Source organism: Neodiprion virginianus, chromosome 4, assembly GCF_021901495.1.
Source record: "Neodiprion virginianus isolate iyNeoVirg1 chromosome 4, iyNeoVirg1.1, whole genome shotgun sequence".
Taxonomy (NCBI): Eukaryota; Metazoa; Arthropoda; class Insecta; order Hymenoptera; family Diprionidae; genus Neodiprion; species Neodiprion virginianus.
Genome location: NC_060880.1, coordinates 25,312,669 through 25,331,468, shown reverse-complemented (window position 1 = coordinate 25,331,468; position 18,800 = coordinate 25,312,669). Strand labels below are relative to the sequence as shown.

At 40.1% G+C, this 18,800-nt stretch overlaps 2 protein-coding genes across 7 annotated transcripts in view; one reads left to right on the top strand and one right to left on the bottom strand.

Moving 5' to 3' along the window:
- The window catches only part of LOC124302558 (heparan-sulfate 6-O-sulfotransferase 2), a 44,718-nt gene that overhangs the window by 23,864 nt on the left and 2,054 nt on the right, over positions 1-18,800 (top strand). For 2 of the 4 annotated variants that reach the window (XR_006907727.1, XR_006907729.1), the window contains one exon: positions 11,136-11,533. The exons of 1 other annotated variant lie outside the window; for it this stretch is intronic. The gene's annotated coding sequence lies outside the window, so the exon portion shown is untranslated. Of the gene's footprint in view, positions 1-9,907; positions 10,143-11,135; positions 12,418-18,800 lie in introns of those variants that run through there. One more of the 4 variants, XR_006907728.1, reaches the window with a different exon arrangement.
- On the bottom strand, positions 61-17,459 carry LOC124302556 (uncharacterized). Of its 3 annotated transcripts, XM_046758837.1 has the most exons (9): positions 17,282-17,458; positions 4,330-4,723; positions 4,212-4,248; positions 3,908-4,124; positions 3,220-3,809; positions 2,787-3,120; positions 2,337-2,702; positions 1,873-2,242; positions 61-1,676 (listed from the first exon to the last, which is right to left on the bottom strand). In XM_046758837.1, the coding sequence occupies exons 2-9, from the start codon at positions 4,708-4,710 to the stop codon at positions 1,284-1,286; spliced, it is 2,688 nt and encodes an 895-aa protein (XP_046614793.1). In that variant the 5' UTR covers positions 4,711-4,723; positions 17,282-17,458; the 3' UTR covers positions 61-1,283. The 3 variants fall into 3 exon arrangements, with proteins under 3 accessions (XP_046614793.1, XP_046614792.1, XP_046614791.1); XM_046758836.1 differs by having other exon boundaries at positions 3,917-4,248; positions 17,282-17,459; XM_046758835.1 differs by having other exon boundaries at positions 3,908-4,248.

The window sequence follows — 18,800 nt, the reverse complement described above, 5'->3', positions numbered from 1 at the left end:
ACTTTCCAATTATAATTTTTTAGGGAAGCACTAAATTGGCAGGGTAATTAAAATCATCACTGATGCTTCACTAAATTAATACTTTATTAATATATTATGTAATATTTACAGCAAGTAGAAAGTATGTATATTGTATAATCTACTAAATACTAAGGGTATCAATTCTTAGTCCTTATTAATACATATTATAGTAAACAAAATAATTAATGAAATATGCATAATTCATAATAATTGCGTGGTCTCTAGTAAAATAGAATTACTACGCTCAGACAGCTCCATACTGTTACTACTTTCAACACTACCACCATTTCAGGTTAAATTCATGTATGCCGTCGGAATTCATTCTAGATCGTTAGTGTTATCTTTTTATTGTTTGCATGTAGCTGGCTATATTGACTACGCGAGAATTCATAACAGAATTAGTCGAAACGGGTATATTTCGAAAATTAGCATTTGACAATTGGTAAATACGGATAATAATAAAGACGACGTAACATTTTACGAATTTATTCATATATCCATCTATCGCATAGCAAATTTAAATACCTTTACCTTGTTCTGTAAAATTAGTACTCGATGTGGCGAAATTAGTCGAAATAATTCGGGAATAAGTGTTCGAAAAATTTCATTGCTTAAAACTCGTTGGCTCTAGCTAGTCTTTGTTCGTCATCACGCGTTATTAACACTGGAACTACAGAAACTCGTCTTCAAAAAATAACTAATAATAAAAAAATTACACATCATATTGGCATAAACATATTCTATTATTACATATTTTTAAAGACCAGTCAGTCTGACTGGTGTAGCAGTTCTAGTGGTCACAAGGATCCAAAGCAAATAGTCATAGATTTATTTATCATCAATAAGTTGCCATTACCGCGCACGTGCGTTGTGCGTTTGTATTTGTGGAAGTTATTTTTGTTATTTATTTTTTTTTGCCTTGTAATACATAAAAAAATAATGAAGAGAGATCGAAACGGTAAATTTTTTGGTGCAGTCCAATTCAAAAAAGTATCACTTTCATAATTGCTTCTCTTTTTGTCTTCTCATTTTCTCTCCGGTGAGCAGCCGAGAAGCTGACATTGTTCCAGCTGTACGCAAGTTTCAAAATCAATAGTTAGGACGTCACTTTATAAGTCGTTGCTGTAAATCTCAAAAAGGGTATTTTTGTTCGAGCATATTACTGCCCTGTGAAAAGTGGCCTTCATGTTGTCCGGAGCCGTTTGCTCTTGAAACCTCAGCTAGCTCAAGGTGTTGGATAGTGAAAACGTCCTTGGGATTGTCTAGACGCTCTCGGGGACAATCTTATCGTAATGGAAGGTGCTGCTCGAGTAGAAGCTTCCCCGCTTCGGCATATGCGGGGTCGGAATCTCCTCTTGAAGTGGCTTGTAGACCAGACCACAGTTCTTGTTGTCGATCAGTCCGGGGCGCAGAATCATCGGGGCCCGAATCACGGGACCACGACCTCGCCGCTTCGAAAGACACATGGCGAGGTTCGCCACCAAAAGCACGACTGCGAGAGTCACCAGGATGACGGTAAGCACGGGCCACACGACTCCCGCGTACCAAGGCTGATAGTGCTCAGCGACTGCGCCATATTCCTCATATTCCGATTCCTGGGATAACCAGGCATCCTCCAGCTGCTCGTCCTTCTGTGCGCGACCTTCATCGAACGCCTGAAAAAAATGGTTTTGTAACTACAGGAACTGTTTTTGCTTGCGGGTGATGGACGCTTATACAAGGTAAAAGAACGCGAATAATGTCCATTCACTCTCTCTTTCTTTTCTGTTACACGTTTCAAATGACATTTTTTCATCTGCGCACTGATGCGAAAATTGGTGAAGCACCTCAATGCAGAAAGTGGAAACTGACCTGGCCAGCTAGTTCATCTAGGTCACCGATTGGTGGCTTGAAATCATTAACGTTATTCGGCGTGTTTGGTCTACGCGGGAGAGGTCTCAGAGGAGGTCCACCCTCCATGCTGTCGCAGACCACCTTCGCTATGTCTTTCCACTCGCCCAGATCGCTGGCATCGGTGTAGTCGTCGAGAGCGTAATTGCTTACGTAGCGCAGGGTGTCACTGGGATCGACACCGTGGTCAATCAGCCATTGAATAGCGGCATTGAACTCCTGGTCACAAGCGAGAGGATTATTGGAGATATCGAGGCCGGAGAGATGAGGGGTCGCCTGCAAGTCACCGACGCTGATTTGCTCGATTCGGTTGCCACGAGCCAACAGGTACCTGTTGCGAAACCAGATTATCAGTCGGCGTAACGAGTATCCAAATACGGAATACGGTTCAAGGAAATCTGACAAGGCCTACCGAATTAACTCACCTCAGGTGTGGAAGCGGCACGACATTTTCGCTCCAGATTCTGTCCAAACCGCACCTGCTAACGTCTAATCGTTCCAAGTTTGGAATGAGCAGGAATGGCGCAACTTGAAGAGTGATCAGTGGGTTTCCAGCGAGGTTCAGTTTCGTCAGAGACCTTGCTCCTTGGAACGTGTCGACTTCCAGAGCGTTGAACAGGTTGTCAGAAAGGTCCAATTCTTTTAGTGCTGACATGCTTCTGAGGAGCCCTCTCGGCAAACGGCTTAGTCGGTTTCTTGCTAGATTGAGGTGACGCAACGCAATCATAGGGTCAAAGGTTCCTGGCTCCAGGTCCAAAAGTCCACAATCAGCACACTCGAATTTTTCGAGGCTGCAATACCGAATAAAAATATTATTGTCAATTGTTTGACACGCGATAAACAAACAAGAAACATGGGTATGTGTAAAAGTATACCTGAAGGTGCCCGCCTGTGATTTGAATACCGGTAAAGTTTCCAAACCGGGATTGTCATTCATGACAAGAGATTCGAGGCGAATATTGGTCCTCAAATGATGTTCCGTCAATGTATTCAGCTTGTTGTCGCTGATATCAAGGCGTCTCAGATTAACCAAGTCCGCAAACGCATGTTGGTGAATCCTCTTGAGACCGTTTGACCTGATGTAGAGTTCTTCGAGTTCGGTAAGGGCGCTAAGGTCAGACTTGCCGATAGTTTTGATCCTGTTTTTGGACGCGTCGAGTATGCTGATTGTTGAAGTCTTGATGCTCGCCAGACTCGTGAAATTGTTTCCTGAATTAAAATTCATTATGAAAATTTACGTATCATGTTGAAAAGGCTAAAGTGTCAAGCAGTGAGAAGAAGAAAAAGAGTAACAGCATAAACACTAACCGGCAATTCTCAGTACTTCAAGATATTCGTTGTCGTCGAACACATCGGACGGAAAACCGCTGAGTTGGTTGTGGGATAGGTCAATTTCATCCAATTCAATCAGAGGGGTGAAAATCGCTCGTTCAACAGCCCTGAGCCTGTTCGCTCTGAGGCTAAGATAGACCAGTTGCGGCATCCTTACAAAAGTAGTCGGCAAGATACGGGGGAGATAATTGTTGGAGAAATCGAATTCAGTTACGCTGGGCGCGTCCAAGAAGTACTTGGCGAAGGGATTGTCTTTTCCCTGAGTGTACTGCAGGGGATTCCCGGATATAGTCAAAAGATTGAGCTGTGTGTTGTTCTCGAAAGCGTCGGGAGGTATGTCCATTAATCCGTTTCCAGTCAGGTTAACGGAGAACAAGTCCACGAGGCCGTCAAATGCGCTCCTGTGAAATTCGGCAATGGTGGTATTGACAACCGAGAAAGCCGACAACTGTTGCAGATCCTTTTCGCGCAGGTCGTGTGGGCCCAGTTTAAGCTCCGGTCCATTTTCGATTTTAAGAAGAGCAACGTCCATACCGAAAGACTGTTCTTTGTTGAACTTGGTACATCTGTAATATCAAAGTAACAACGACGGGTCAGTGATTGTTCGGAGAAAGGTACGTGTAATATATAAAAATCATTCTTCCTCCTTCGAGGATAGGTTTACCTAACTGACTTTACGGTCATGTGTCCAGTAGAGCACGAACAATCCGTGGGGCAGTCTTGGTCGAAGAGAATCTCTTCGTCTTCGTCAAGCTCATCGTCAAGAGCGTCCTCATCCTCAAGGTCCCACTCCATGTCGTCGGCCATCAGAATATCCTCAGTCTCGTTGTACTTCAAGTCCTCATCCTCCATCAGCTCCTTCACGGCATCCTTCTCGGGATCTGGCTTTCCGACAGGTTCCGATGGAATGACAACGTTTGATTCCTCGTCTACAAGCTCGGGTAATACTGGTATCTTATCACTCTTACCGTTAACTTTCAATGTTTCGATATTTTCCTCCTGGACCTGTGAACGTCACAAATAACAGTCGTCATCACTTAATCATATAACTACGAGAAACAGGCGCCTCAAAAATTTCTCACTGACCTTGTCGACAAGCGTTTCCTCGTCCAACGAGCGGATCTCCTGCAGGAGCATCTCCTGTGGGTTTAGCAGACCCGCAACGCGCCATGGTGCGTCCTTCTTCATCATGGATAGTGCGGGTAGAGACGCTGACGAAGGTGGTGAGCTACCATTATTCGGGGGTGGGGGCGGTGGAGGTGGATTTCCCGTTGGCGGTGGAGGTGGATTTCCCGTTGGCGGTGGAGGTGGACTTCCGGTCGGTGGTGCAGGTGGTCTTCCGGTCGGTGGTGGAGGTGGAGTTCCGGTGGGTGGTGGAGGCGGACTTCCAGTCGGTACCAAAGTTGGCATGACTCCGGCGGTGATCGTAAAGATCACCACCAGCAGCAAAGCTGCTCCTTGCTTCATCTTTACGCAGGATCTGAACATAAGTTTTTTTCAAGTTATAGACGTTTGCTGGTTGAATATTCGGTAAATCAAATTATACGTCAATTATGTTTTCTTCTAAAGTCATTTCCACGCACATTCTTCGAGAGCACTGACTAGGAAAGTATATCCAAGATGTACCTCGCCGATTTTCATTATTCTGTGATGTGTTGTAGTACGTCAAAAAGCGTCAGACATGCATACTCTTGCGTGTACTAATTCGGTTGTTTCAAAAGTAAAACCACCCTCTAAAGTTTGACACCAAAATTCCATTTTTTAGGGTTTCTTGATAACGACGTCAATTTTTTTTAAACAACCAAATGGACATCAGTCACTATCAACAGACGTAGAAAGTTCTGGCATTCCTTATTTCTCGAGGGTGAAGTTTAGGTTTTCAGTTCATAGATATTGCTAAATAGCTTTAAAGTTATCTCGAATCATCTGGTCGAACAATATTTCAAGACTTTGCAGTCAGTAACGAGGAGAAGCATTAGCACGACAATTTGGAGCACGATTTTGTTTCGATTCAGTATATTGACACGAATTTCATTTGCGATCCAGTTGATAACTTGATAAAATAAGAAACTTAACAACATTTCGCATGTAATTCCTTCAAGCGAAGCGCAGTTTTTTTATAACTAATTGTGATACAAAATGACTAGTATATGCCGATATTGCGAATATTTTTTTAATCTTCGTACAATAGCTGTGTGTCAATTACTTATGCAAACATTCGTTCATGGCGGTGTACTTATTTTATTTGGTTGTTCGCGAAACGTTATCTCTCCAATTCACGTGAGTTTTATAATTCCAACTGCTGAGAACGAGATATACCTAGGAATTAGAAGTTTCCTCATGGTCATGTGGCTATAATAGTTCGACAGACGTTGCAGGGAACTCGGCAGAACGCGTGACACGTTCCTGTATAATGTTCCTGGCAAAGCAGCCAGACCGTTGCAAATCTTTTATTCAAATACAAGCGTGGGACGTATGTTTCCTCGTATTATATTTGCCCTAACCATTTTAGTCTGATTAGTCTCCTCGCGACTGAAATGACTGCTTGAAATGATTATCCTTGTAATATTTTTCACGGAACCTTATTGCGGCTCTTAAAACATTAATTTCTCACCCTCCAGGCTATAATTGTGACTCACATATCAGCTGTATCTAAACAAACACACAAGTCTATTGTAAACATTTTCTGTCGTTATCGTGATCTACAGATCGATTGCTCAATATCTTGAAAATACTAATCGGTTTGATCAGTCTGCAGTATACCTATGCATGTAATATGTATTTACGTCTCATCGCAAAGAGAAAGAGTTTGATGATATTAAGGACCAAGTGCCGACTAGTGTTGATGAAATAAACTCATCCGAATACATCGACAATTTATTGAATATTTTCACTTTATGTATCCACGTTAGCGTTAAAGCGAAATTCCAATCGGTATTTTTCTTTTCTATGTTTGCAGTTACTAACGATTCGAAATTCCTCGATCAGCATAATAACGCGCATAATATCCTGCTTGCGAAATACATATTCTAGTCTGCAAAGATAATTCACGTGGGTTAATCATCACACACTCCACATTCGCATAACCGGTTGAGTCTATTGCGTGTGGAATAGCTTAAAATTCACCGGTACTATCCGACCAGTGAATAGTAAAACGAAGCATCAAACGATGCTTGCAGGTGCTCGTTGTAAAATTCGATCTATGCGTATAGTGCGACATATATTTGAGGCATTCCACCTCAAATCAACATATATCTGACCCTCGCCATCGGCGATGTTATTTATTTTTAAGTATGGCGTAGAGTGTACACAAAATAAAAATTTTCACTGAGTTTAAAAAATTTTTTAAACCACGGATATAGAAAGATCTAAAACTCAGTGATAGATGATTTTTTATTTTTGTACACTTCGATGGTAAGGGTCACGCGTAGGTCAGCTTGGTGTGGATGTCTCATTTATAAGTTGATTTTACTTCACCTAAGATGGCGGTTAATACATACATATGATTCGCCAATAGCGCGATAATACGCAATTCTATAAACGTTCAATTTGACGTAGCAACTGCGCATCGATATGTGTGACCTGAGTCAGTGGAACACATATTCACACAATTATCAAGCATTCGTTTTATCAGCCAGATGACTAGGCCTTGGGATATCGGTATCAAGATTACCAATTTATCACTTACACGACTTGTACCGTTTCAAACTTTGCCCGCGTGTCCGTTTAAAACGAATATTATTAATTTATAATACAGATTTTCGTGTGCAAACGAGTCATTGTATCTTGGCACGGATTTCAACTTCCTCGAACTTCGGACCCTGATTCGATGATTCGACATCTCCTCCCCTGGGCAAAGTTATTTGATACTCGAGTCTTCGTGCCTTCTCCTAAGAGCCACGGAACGCTCATCTTCATCACGTATTATATACATAACTTGTCAATCACTTAAACGAGGAAAGCTAACAAAGTGCCATATTGCGCGAGATGAATTCTCTGCATCGAGGTCATTTTTTTTTCCTCACAACTAGTGTTCAAGGTGATCAACGACATGTGCGGTGTCATTATAACAGGAACACAACGAATTCGAACAATTCATTCATCCGTTCATCGGAATAAACTTGCGTAAACAGGTTCTAAAAGAAACAGCGTCACGTTCGTGTTATCTTAAAAATCGCCGAGTACAATTTCGAAGTCGGAAATCGTCTCGCCCCGCAATTTTAACACCTAGTACGGATATATGAATGATGCAAGCACGCTCTTGCCACGAAGATGATGACGGCTACGGATTCGCGGTACCTGATGTTTCCTCCTTATCTCCTACGCAGGTCTCACGTGAGTGGCAAGATTTGTGTTTCTTTCCACAGCAGCTCTAGGTATGTACCTATATAAGCTGCGGAGATCAGCGATTTGATTCAAGGATGTATAAACACCCGCGGCAATCGCGTCGTTGACGAGAAAAGAAAGCCGAAGGAGAAAAAAAAATGAGTCAGTCGCATTCTCGGTTCTCTATCATTATAATCACCAAGCGAATGACTGTAACAATTATCTTTTTATTCGATAAGTAAAAGTATCAGAGGGTATTTCATCCGCTGTTCTTAACGGGTATTAATATATTATACCGACGACAAATAAACCCTGCAGCGACCGTAAAAAGAGTTTCGGTTAAACCAATGACATATATATATTTGTTACAAATCATACTTCCATTGAGCCGAATAAAAGTATCGACTTAAAATTCACATCAATCAAATTGAAATCAAGTCGACTAAATGTGAAGTTTTAGGTGCTTGGACTTTCTCGTTCTCTTGAATTGCAACACATTTTGTTTACTTCGCCAATATCACATCACAGTTCAAAGCAATCCGTCCGTAGATTTGGAAAATTTAGACTATTCTGTTTCTCGCTGTATAAAGAGGAAATGAATTACGAGTGTAATTGGTGTAATGTATAGAATTATAGAGTGGAACGCGAAGTTGCGTAAGAGATTCGTATGTGGGTGCATGTGTCTCGGTATCGTTAGCAACAATAGGTATTTTTTTCGTAGCAGGTTGCACATTATTTAGCGGATCCTGCTTCGCGGTTATCCGACACCTTTGCTTTGCGCAATGTGCAGGTGTGACAACGCTCCGTACTGTTTTCACATCTGCAACGATGCATGTTTTTGTTAATTCCAGTGCAAGGTAACGGCCATAGAGTTTGATACCCATTACTGGTCACAAAGGTCTATAATAAGTCACCAGTCATTTCTGAATATCTAATAAGCAGTCTCGAATGGCAAACTTGAATTTCTAGAAATTCTTCGAGACGGCCAATTTTTCGCCCTAGTTTGTTTTTGCGATTACGTTTGTGGGAATAATTGTGATTGTTTTTTTTTTTTTTTTTTTTTGGAATATTGGTGCATGATATGTATTCCAAGGATTTTTACCATATCGACGAGTACGCTTAATTTTCTAAAGAACTCGATTTTCTACTCGAATAATACCAGCTCAATTACACATATATGCGAGTGACTCTTGCCTTTATAAGATTGAAAAATCATGTTTTCCAGAATATTATCATGTAATATGCGACATTAATTTTCAGTGTAATTTCAGAGTAATTACGGTCACAATGTATCAACGTTGATACCAATCTTCAAGTCGTTCTGTTATCTCGTCGAGTGTAATCTACTACAAGAAAATTGACTTAATATGATTCAATTTGAAGGAAATAAGAAGTCGAGTAATCAATTTTAAATCTTCACAATTATTATACACAGACAACAAGGTGTATGAAGTGTAACAGCAACAAAGCAACACTTGAAGTCGATAAAAAAGTTGATTCAAAAATCTCGGATTCTAATTGAATTTGTTGTCAAATAATCAAGCCCCGAAAAGAAGGTGGAAATTGTAACGGAACGGAAGTGACGTCGAACATGAAGCTATCCCTTTATATTTTTGGAATTTGTGTTTTCGTGAATTCTTACACAGAGTTCAAAGAGTTCGCACTGCGTGGCAAGACATAAACGATCATTATTCATTCCAATCCTCTGAGAAGATAAAATATACACGTTATACCGCAAACTTTATACTTTTTACAGACTGTGTATGTTAAAGTGCATTTGTCGGTTCTGCAGGGTAGAAAATTCTTTGAAGATAATCGTTTCGGCGAAACGATCACCGACACCGCAAAAACCGCTGCGGATTGTATATCGAAGGTTGAAAAGTTGAAAGTTTGCTTGGCTGTACAAAAAGAAAGAAATTTTAACATCGACGAAACGAAAAACTTGAACCCTTCGTTGGAAGAATATCTTAAACCGCAATCTCCGGACATACGTAAATTCCATTTCTTGTGATAAGATTTTGAGTTAACGTATACCAAGACGTTTTATGGCAAAATAAATCGACTTGGGAAATCTTTTTTTGTTGGAAAACAATTTTCAAGTCAATATTTCACAGCCTGATTTAGCGAATTCGCGAATACGAACCTGTGCGAGGCTCCGACAGCTGTGTCACGAGATTAGAAGCGCGACACGGCGACGCTGCAGTGACGTAATTATCAGGTTCCAGTGAGCCAGCGACGCGTACTTATCGCGAAATTCAATTTCGGCGAACGTATTTTTGCACGAGTTGCGAGCACTCGACATCTCAATGCCCGCACGTTAAAGTTAAAGGTTTCTTAGAATTTAGTGGAAAACGCAGGGTTTGGACGAAGAGGCCGCTTCTACAACCGTGGTGAGGGATGCCAGGTAACTTCGTTTCTGGGGAAACGCGCCAGGTGGATCGGGCAGCCCTTTGTCCAGGGAATTGTACCGCAAATGCACACCGTTTCAGGTAAAGTTACCTGCACCAGCACCATTCTAGGCAGGTGGTCCCGATGCAAACGCGGTCCGAAGAAGGAGCGGGACTTACGCTTCGGTAAATCTTACAGAAATTATTCGTATCGTCGCCATAGTCCAGCCAATATAGGCAAAAAATCGAGCTAACTTTGCATTAATTCCGTTTTCGTTTTTTCTTGGTTCAATCGTTGGGGGGTTCACTGGGAGTACTCAAACCAAACCTACATTGACTCGACTACCAAGAATTTTCACCAACAACCAGACATACACGCGCAATCCTCGTCGATGTTTTACACCGGCAAGGAAAATTCCTGCCCGAAGTATATACGACCGATTTTCTTCGTTCCGTGTTATGTCGTAGTTAAACGTTAAAAAATATTCCATCTTATTTCGTTTACCTTCAAATTTCACATCATCTGAAACGAACAAGTTGCTTGTCGAATGATGCGAATCAAGGATAAAAAGTCACTGTATTCAATACTGTAAAGTACATATTGAGTAAATTTTTCACCGAATGTAGTTATTCAGCCTTGAAGTTGCTTACAGTTTATTTTTTCTCCAATGTTTTTACGCTTCTTATTTTATTTTTTAATTTATTTATTTTTTTTTTTGTCTATCGTTTACGATCAGTTTCAAACCAGACATTTTTTCGAATGCAAACAAGTGTACACATATGACTATGCAAGTTGAGAAGTGGGAGCGACGAACGAGGACGAGGTCGTACAGATTTCTATACACGGAAACGGATATAGAAACAGCTGCATAGAAACAGATGCCGATCACAGTTTATTTTAACCGGAAGAAATTCTTTCACTTCATTTCAGATCACGTGGTGTATTAACTTAACTAATAACTAGTGAAGACATTTAGATATTTAGTCAAGTTAGATTTCTGAAGTGGTATCTGTGAAAGATGTCAAAAATTTGACAGAACTGAAGCTTTTTAGAAAAAGCGCTGAAACAAAGAGTTCGGAATACATTCAGAGTGTGCATTCGGATCGTTGATTTTTCTGTCATAAACACATTTCTATAGTAAAATGTATTTTCAACAGTTTCTTTGTAAACATTTTCAGAATGCGCCATGGAAGTGATTCAGCTGGAGGGATTGGATGGGGATTGGAAATGCCTGCAACGAGGCGATGATCCCACAGTGGTTTTGTCGGGTCGGCTCAGATTGAACCCTACCAACAACCATGAATCCGAAGATCGTAAAGCCCGACAACGGAATGCGATACTATCGCGTCAAGATCCGTCCGAGAAACGAGCCGCGTTCCGTATGCCGCACGTCATGTCAGTCTCAACGCACTAAACGCTTCGATTTCGTTCCAACATCAACGACGTAAGCACTCATCTTCGCTCCTGGATTAATGAAGGATCCCGTCAACCGATGCCAGGATTTGGGCTTAATGGCCGATGGATGACGCCGGATTTAAAATCGTCGCTTACGGATTATGCCGACGATTTTAAGCAAGTTAGTTGGTCCAGCATCGATACCTTTTATTACTTCTGTTACGAAACAATCGTACATCGAGTATTTGTCAAGTTGTCACATTCGTGAACTGGGAAGTTTTATCTTAATATAAAAAATGGAAAATAAATGCAATTTTGAACAAAAGTTCGGGTATAATCGAAACGAAGCAACTGTTATACGGGAGGATGATCGATTTTTCACAAATCAGTTTTACAAGGCAAATCTTTTATAGAATATGTTCTACAGACTCCTAAGTACAGAAATTTTTGTACAGAATAGTTTTCTAGTTTCATATATCCAACACAACACACATTCAGCACGCATATAAAATATACAAAAGTAATTTAAATTAAATTAAATTAAATTGAATCAAAACGTACGAAATTGACGGTTAAATGTATGATTTTCAACGATTTGATGATTACTCTGAATGTGTCTTGCGTAAACACAATGTGTAAAAAAATATTCGGTCGAACAATTATTTTGTATAACAATGTTCTGCGGATGAAATATTCTGTAGCAAAAAATATTTTGTAGAAAAACATTCTGTAGGAAAATCCTCCTGTAGCATAATTCATGCAGAATTATTATTTCTGATGTGAATCTCGAATTCCTTTCTGTAGAAACGATTCCTGTAGAATTAAACCGCAATCTAATAATATGATAAATACTCAATGCACGGCTATCTCGTGATAAAATTGATAAAGTGTATCGATTTTTCGGTAGTCAACCTCCGTCATTCATGGTTTAATTTTTGAAACTGCTCATATGTACCCTGGCAATTTTTTGTCCTTTCATATTCGCAGCAACAAGATTAATGTCATTAATTTTTGAATAGATTTATTCATCTTTTCTAACAAGCACGTTCTTAAAAAGGGACCGAAGTGGAAATGATAACAGCTCCTAAGGGCGAAGATATTATTTTTTAGCCATCATACAGTTACTCCTAATTCAGATTATAATTCGACCGTGGTATTAACGTTATTTCATGCATAATAGTTATTTAAATAAAACCAAACGGCATATTTTTAGTCCGTGGAAAAAGAAATATATTGTGTTTCGCTGCAGGTTGATTATATACAAAACATTGAAGAGAAAATAAATGAATAGCAATAATTATTAGCTTTAAATATTAAATACGAAAACAAAGCCGCAAGTGGAAAGATTATTTACTTTTCAACGCTGTAATAGCGTTGAATAATTGATTGATATCGTTGCGAACTCCGATATTCGATAAACATCGAGTTTGATAACCTGAATGCGAGGTGAATTAACTTATTGTGCCTGTGACGAAAAGAAATCAACCGTGCAATAAAAAATAATTAATATACATCATCGAGGGCGGATATGCGATAAAGTTGACGAGTCTTTGAACCTCTTCATTGCGTGCACATATATTTAGGTATATATAATATTTCATCGATAAGTTTAATGATTCCTAGTGTTGCACAGCATGGTCACTGACCAGGCATCGTAATCATTATTTCCTAGCATTAATTGCTGTCCGTTCATCGTTAATCGATTTCACGCCGCAGCCGATACGTATTCAATTCTTCCTTTCTTAAACACACGCGCAAACAGGTCTTAAGCGAAAAATTTCAGGGTTACTCGTAATAAAATCAGCGCAGAAATTTTGCCGTTCTACAAAGAGTTCAGAATTTCCTTCGAGATAATTCGTAAAAGTATGGTTACGCGTTTGAAAGATAAATTCCGCTACACTCAGTGAATCGGCATTTTATTACTTTTTAAACTACAAGTTCAGAAATTTTACAAAAATTATCAATTTCCAATTTTCAGATTTTCCGGGCAAATTTTGAGCGGAAAATTTGAGCTTAAGTATCAGCATTTACTATAATGGGTGAAGTCATTGACACCGAATCAGTGATTTGACAATTTCGAATTATGATATTCCTCGGTTATGCTTTCGGCGTCTTTTGGCCAAAACGATATGAATTACGGGCAGTAATTAGTCCAACTAATGAACCGGCACGTGATCGTTTGTTTACCAGAGACACGCATGCAGGCGCAACTGAGCATATTATACCAGATCGAAAATTCTCTGTAGTGGTAGGCATTAGTCGTAGGATCATCTGTGACCTCGATATGTGAGCATTTGAAAAGGCACGCGGTAACGGGTGCTCACTTTATACCTATGACAAGTTTTATGCGTGTATACGGTAGAACGATGTACAGAAGTTATTGGTTATGCAGATAACAATAAAGACGTGGTGAGCAAAGAACATGAACGCACGCGGAAACTTCCACTATATAAGTGCACAAGGAAGTTGATGAAGTACATGGGATGAATTAATTTATTACATATATTTAATACATATATTGAAACCGAATTAGCTGACGCGTCTACAGTAATTTCTGCAGTAACAGGAATCACGCAGTTGCTGAATTGGCGAATTATTCATCGAAATCGCAAAGTCACGCGGAACTTTTTCGTTTTCCTACCTCTATTTATTCTATCTACTTTTTCCTCTTACACTTAAGCATGTGTTGAAATCGCAGCGTTATAAAAGTCATTGGCCAATAATTGCGCGATTTATATTAGTTTCGCGCTTAATGATGCACAAAAATACATATTCTATATATAAGCAAGTAATTTTTGTAAATAGGAAGATAATATAATTTATCCGCAAAAGCGTTAGGCCTTATCTGAATGTGGTTTCTTTTATCATCACTCTGAATTGCGGTTTTCGACATTTTTCAGAACGATTTTCAATTATCCTTTTCATCTCCGTTTGTACAGTATATCAGAGTAATCTTCTTGCAGTGAATTTTCGATTTAGAAATTCTTTGATTATGACGATTCATCGACGCTGTATGCGCTATAAAATAAAGTCCCGTAAGTTACAAGTAAAAAAGTTGGTTGTAAGTTTATTTGCAAGAACAAAGATGTTTTTCAGAAATAAATAAAAAAAACATCTACCTATGAGAGATCCGCAGCGACGGTATTTATTTATCTACAGATAACGAGTCGCGCGCATGTTCTTATCACTGAAAAAAGAACCCTTATCAAACTTGTGTATCTCTAACAAAAGCACATATTTGTTTAGTCTATGTAGGTAGGACCGCGGTGTTTAAGTCTGGAACATTCTCCATATATTGGTTGGTATATTGTACGGTTAATACAACACGTATTCGTGGACCTAAAACGAACGTATCATGTGCATAGAATATATATAACGCACATATACATACATAGATATTTATATATACCCATCTCGCGATCGGTTGCAGCATCGTCTTATATTCAATCAAATTAGCAAATATTTTGCGCTGAAGGTAGACTCGATATGTAAATTCGACTTTAATTAACGCTCCCACGATACGTAGAAAATACAAGTGCTTATATACGTAGCGTAAACGGGTTTACAACCAGGTTGCAGAAATGCGTGCATCACGGTCCTATTACGTTCCTCATCGGTGGAATGAATTCATTCAAAATTAGCAATAATAAAAAAAAAAAAAAAAATAAAAAGATTAAACGATCGAAAAGAGGGAGTAGCGTATACATATATTAACATCTTGTCGCTGCTGCTATAGAATATTTTGTATGTTTTCATGGTACAAAAATCACAACAATTCGCAAGAGAGCTCGGACATAAGATGCAAAAAAATATGCGATTTTCTTGACGATTTCAGGACTTACTTATATGTATAGAAGAAGAAGGAAAGAGACGCTTCTCTCTCTACCTTCAGTTTTTGGATATCGATAAAGTGACGCGCTATTAATTATACATACAAGCACCGATTGGCGCCATCGTGCCATAATTAAGATTTGAAGGTCTTCACGCATGCGCGTCGCGTCGAAAATTTGCGACGCCCCGAAAACCTGACGCACGTACAATACGAAATACGGAATGCGACGCTAGCTGCGAGATAATAAAGAAGTAAATAAGACAAATTAAAACATTAAATAAAAAATAGAACAAATTTCGTTAGATTCGTTATCAAATTTGGTGAATCGGAAAGCATGTCACGTTTCGTAGGTATGTACGTATGTACGTACATGCCATGAATATAACGACAGCGATTCGGTACGCATATAGCAGAGCCTAGTTTATAAAAGTGTGTGCCCACAATGTACGTACGTCACTGATAAACTTGCCGAGACTGACTCATTCTCAGACTGTACGTATATAGCTATGTTTTTTGTTCCACTCTTTGTCCATTTATTGTCAATTCTTATCGAACGTTATAGATTGAATTTTAAACATGGAATGTGGGAGTGTGGATATTGTGAGTATAACGAGACGTATCGTATGACCGGGATCGAGTCGATATGTCCTCGCGATTCTGCCAACTCGGTAAAAAAAAGAGCGAAAAAGAAGCAAATTATTGTTATTGAATTACTCCGCGTAAAGTACAATAGTAAAAATAATATCTCGCTGTCTAATAAACGATAAATCGATACCGTACAGCGGATGAAAAACTCGCGCTAAAACTGCAACTTGCTTTTTTTTTCATATATAAAATTTATGCGAAATAAACACGCACGTACGCAATGTGATATGTCCTCAGTTAACTACACCTCGCGATGCCTTCGGACGATTCTTTGCAGGTGCGACTAAGTGTTGGCTTATCTAATTTTTTTTGCGAATTAATTTTTTACTTAATTTTTATCGCGTGTTTTTGGACTTCTTAACGGATTTTCTGCTCGAATCGAGGACAGTACAGGAATACGATCACTGAAATGATATCCGGTGTAATTAACGTTACACTTTCTGATGAAACAGAATCTAGGACGGTATTTGCTTATACTTGACTCGGCAACGTTCTGCAGTTGCAAGAGAATGAATTCAGACAAAAACGAGTCAAGTGGTAAAGGACAAATACTAAAAACCTCCCGTGCATCGTTCTAGGATAAATCACAGCCTTGAGTTTCACAGCGTTGAAAGACCTTGTCCAAAACTTCACCAGATCAAAGCAGCGTGACACGTGTGTTACAGGCATTATAATAACGCTGTGCAAAATTTTTCAACATTTGCGAATTTTATAAAAAGTCGAGGTTTCGCCTTCATTTCTAGCTCGCAGGTTGAGGGTTTGAAAAAAAGTAATCCTCACGTATCGCCACGTATAATACCGTTCACGAAGCGACGATATCTGCGCTCGAACGCGTGGTTGAAAATATGTGAAGTATGGTTGTGTTTATTCAAGTGGCACAGGCGCGCCGCGTACAAACGACTTTAAAAATAGTTGGAGATAAATGCGCGTTGCTCGGAGGAAATAAAAAAAGAAAAATAATAACAATGAAAATGAAGATGACCATACAATGAGCGAGGTATTACATCAGAGGACACACGTATAACAGCCCGACGAGTTACGAATGCGGTTTGCGGATCGCACGAACACTAGCGGTTATTATTTATGGGACGAATTCTTTCGTGAGGATACAAGTGTGAATTCCCTCTAGCAAAATCGCGAGCTGTCGTTTCGTCAACGACGCCGGTCTCATCGAGAATAGATTTGAGAGCGTTATATATACGCATGAGAGAAAACTAGAATCATCCTTGAGTCTGAAGATAGTCGACGATCTACAATACCGCTCGATCACTGCAGGTACCGCGGCGACGCGTAGCGGCCATTGAGCTGGATCCTACGCCTCGGCACGAGCCGTAAGATCGTGAAAGAAAGGCGATAAAGCACCCGAGGACTAATTCCGATCCCGCACGGATCTATACCGAAATTCGCGCACCGATCACCGTTAAACTCTTTTAATTGTAACAACTGACTCACCCGACAAATCTAATGAAGGTTCCCGCTCGGAGGTTCGGATCTAATTAAAATCCACTTGGTTTAAAAACTTGGCTCTGCGCAGCACGGTAACTCTCTTCTCGATGGACGTCCACAAAGTACAGTGCGATCTCGGAAATTTAGATCCACCGAGTGGCGGCCAACGCGTTTCGAATACGAGAAGTGGGGTCGCATCGCGGAACCTCAAGAGTCCTCTCGGTACCGAAGGTGGGGGAGAAACCGGCGCCATTTTGCGCATCTCGACGAGCTTCGCGGCGCAGGTAATTCAGCTTTTGACGCAGGTAACAGGTTTCGGACAATCGGCCAGGTCGCAACTGCGAGGCCACCTATACAAACGAGACGCCAACCAGTTCGTACAGCCTGCTGCACCTGCGCCTCCTACTTCAGGGGAGTTGTACGATCGGTAAACCGCGCAGCTCGATGCGCTCTGGTGCTTGAAATAGACCGCGAATATGCCACGACGGCCAGACGTCGGATGGTTTTCGAAGAGGCGCCGTTCGTTGGAGGAGGTGATAAATTTCACGGGTGGAAATCGGATTGTCGATTGGCGGAACTTGGATTATTTAAATATGTTCTTTGAACCGGCAGGGTGAATGAAATCATTGCGAATTATTTGGAATCGCGATTCACGCCATGCTGTTGAAGATGTCATGCGGCTGCAAACGTTGGAAATCATGGATACAGCTGTGAGGCTTGCGGTGAAGGCTTTTCTGTTGGCTTCTATCTTATCACGTGGTTTCGTTGATTCACAGGATACCCTGTGGTTTTCAATCACTTGTAATCATTTATAACGTCCCATCAGGTGGTTTTCAGTGATTCTATCCGAACTGTAATAGAAATCAGCAAAAATTACCTAGAACGCTAGGTAATCATTGGCGATCAAAGGTATTAAGCTCGAAATTAATAGAAACCCTATGTAAAGTAGAAATCAATAAAAATCAGCATTAACGAATCGGAATCATTCATTTGATGTCCATGCGAATGGCCCCTCCGTTGTTGACGGATTTATGGTAGTTTTTTTTTACCGATGTCGACTGTCAAAAAAATTTCTCATCTTCGTATGTGTGGAAGTTGAAGCATCCAGTTTTGCGCGTTATACAAAACTTCAGTCAGTTGACGGTTGTACAAGAGATGAAACGAATGGATTGGAATGATTGACACACAGCCTTATGGTAAAATCACTTCAGAAGTTTTGATTGAATAACTTTCGTACGTAAACATTTAGCCCGAAAGAAGGCGCCCAATATAGGTAACTACACAATTATGATGATTCTAAACAATGTGGAAAAACCTTGGTTTGATGGACATGTTAAAAAGACATTTAATGCTAAAGACTTCGAAAGTTGAGATTATGTCGTGTTACAATACAGAATAATTTTTGTGAAAATCAGAGGAGCTGCTCCGTCATTCCAAACAGTCCAATGACCTTTAAATGGGTTTGCCTACCACATGTACTATTTCTTGGTCGCGTTGATAAAATTGTGTACGCATAAACATGGAG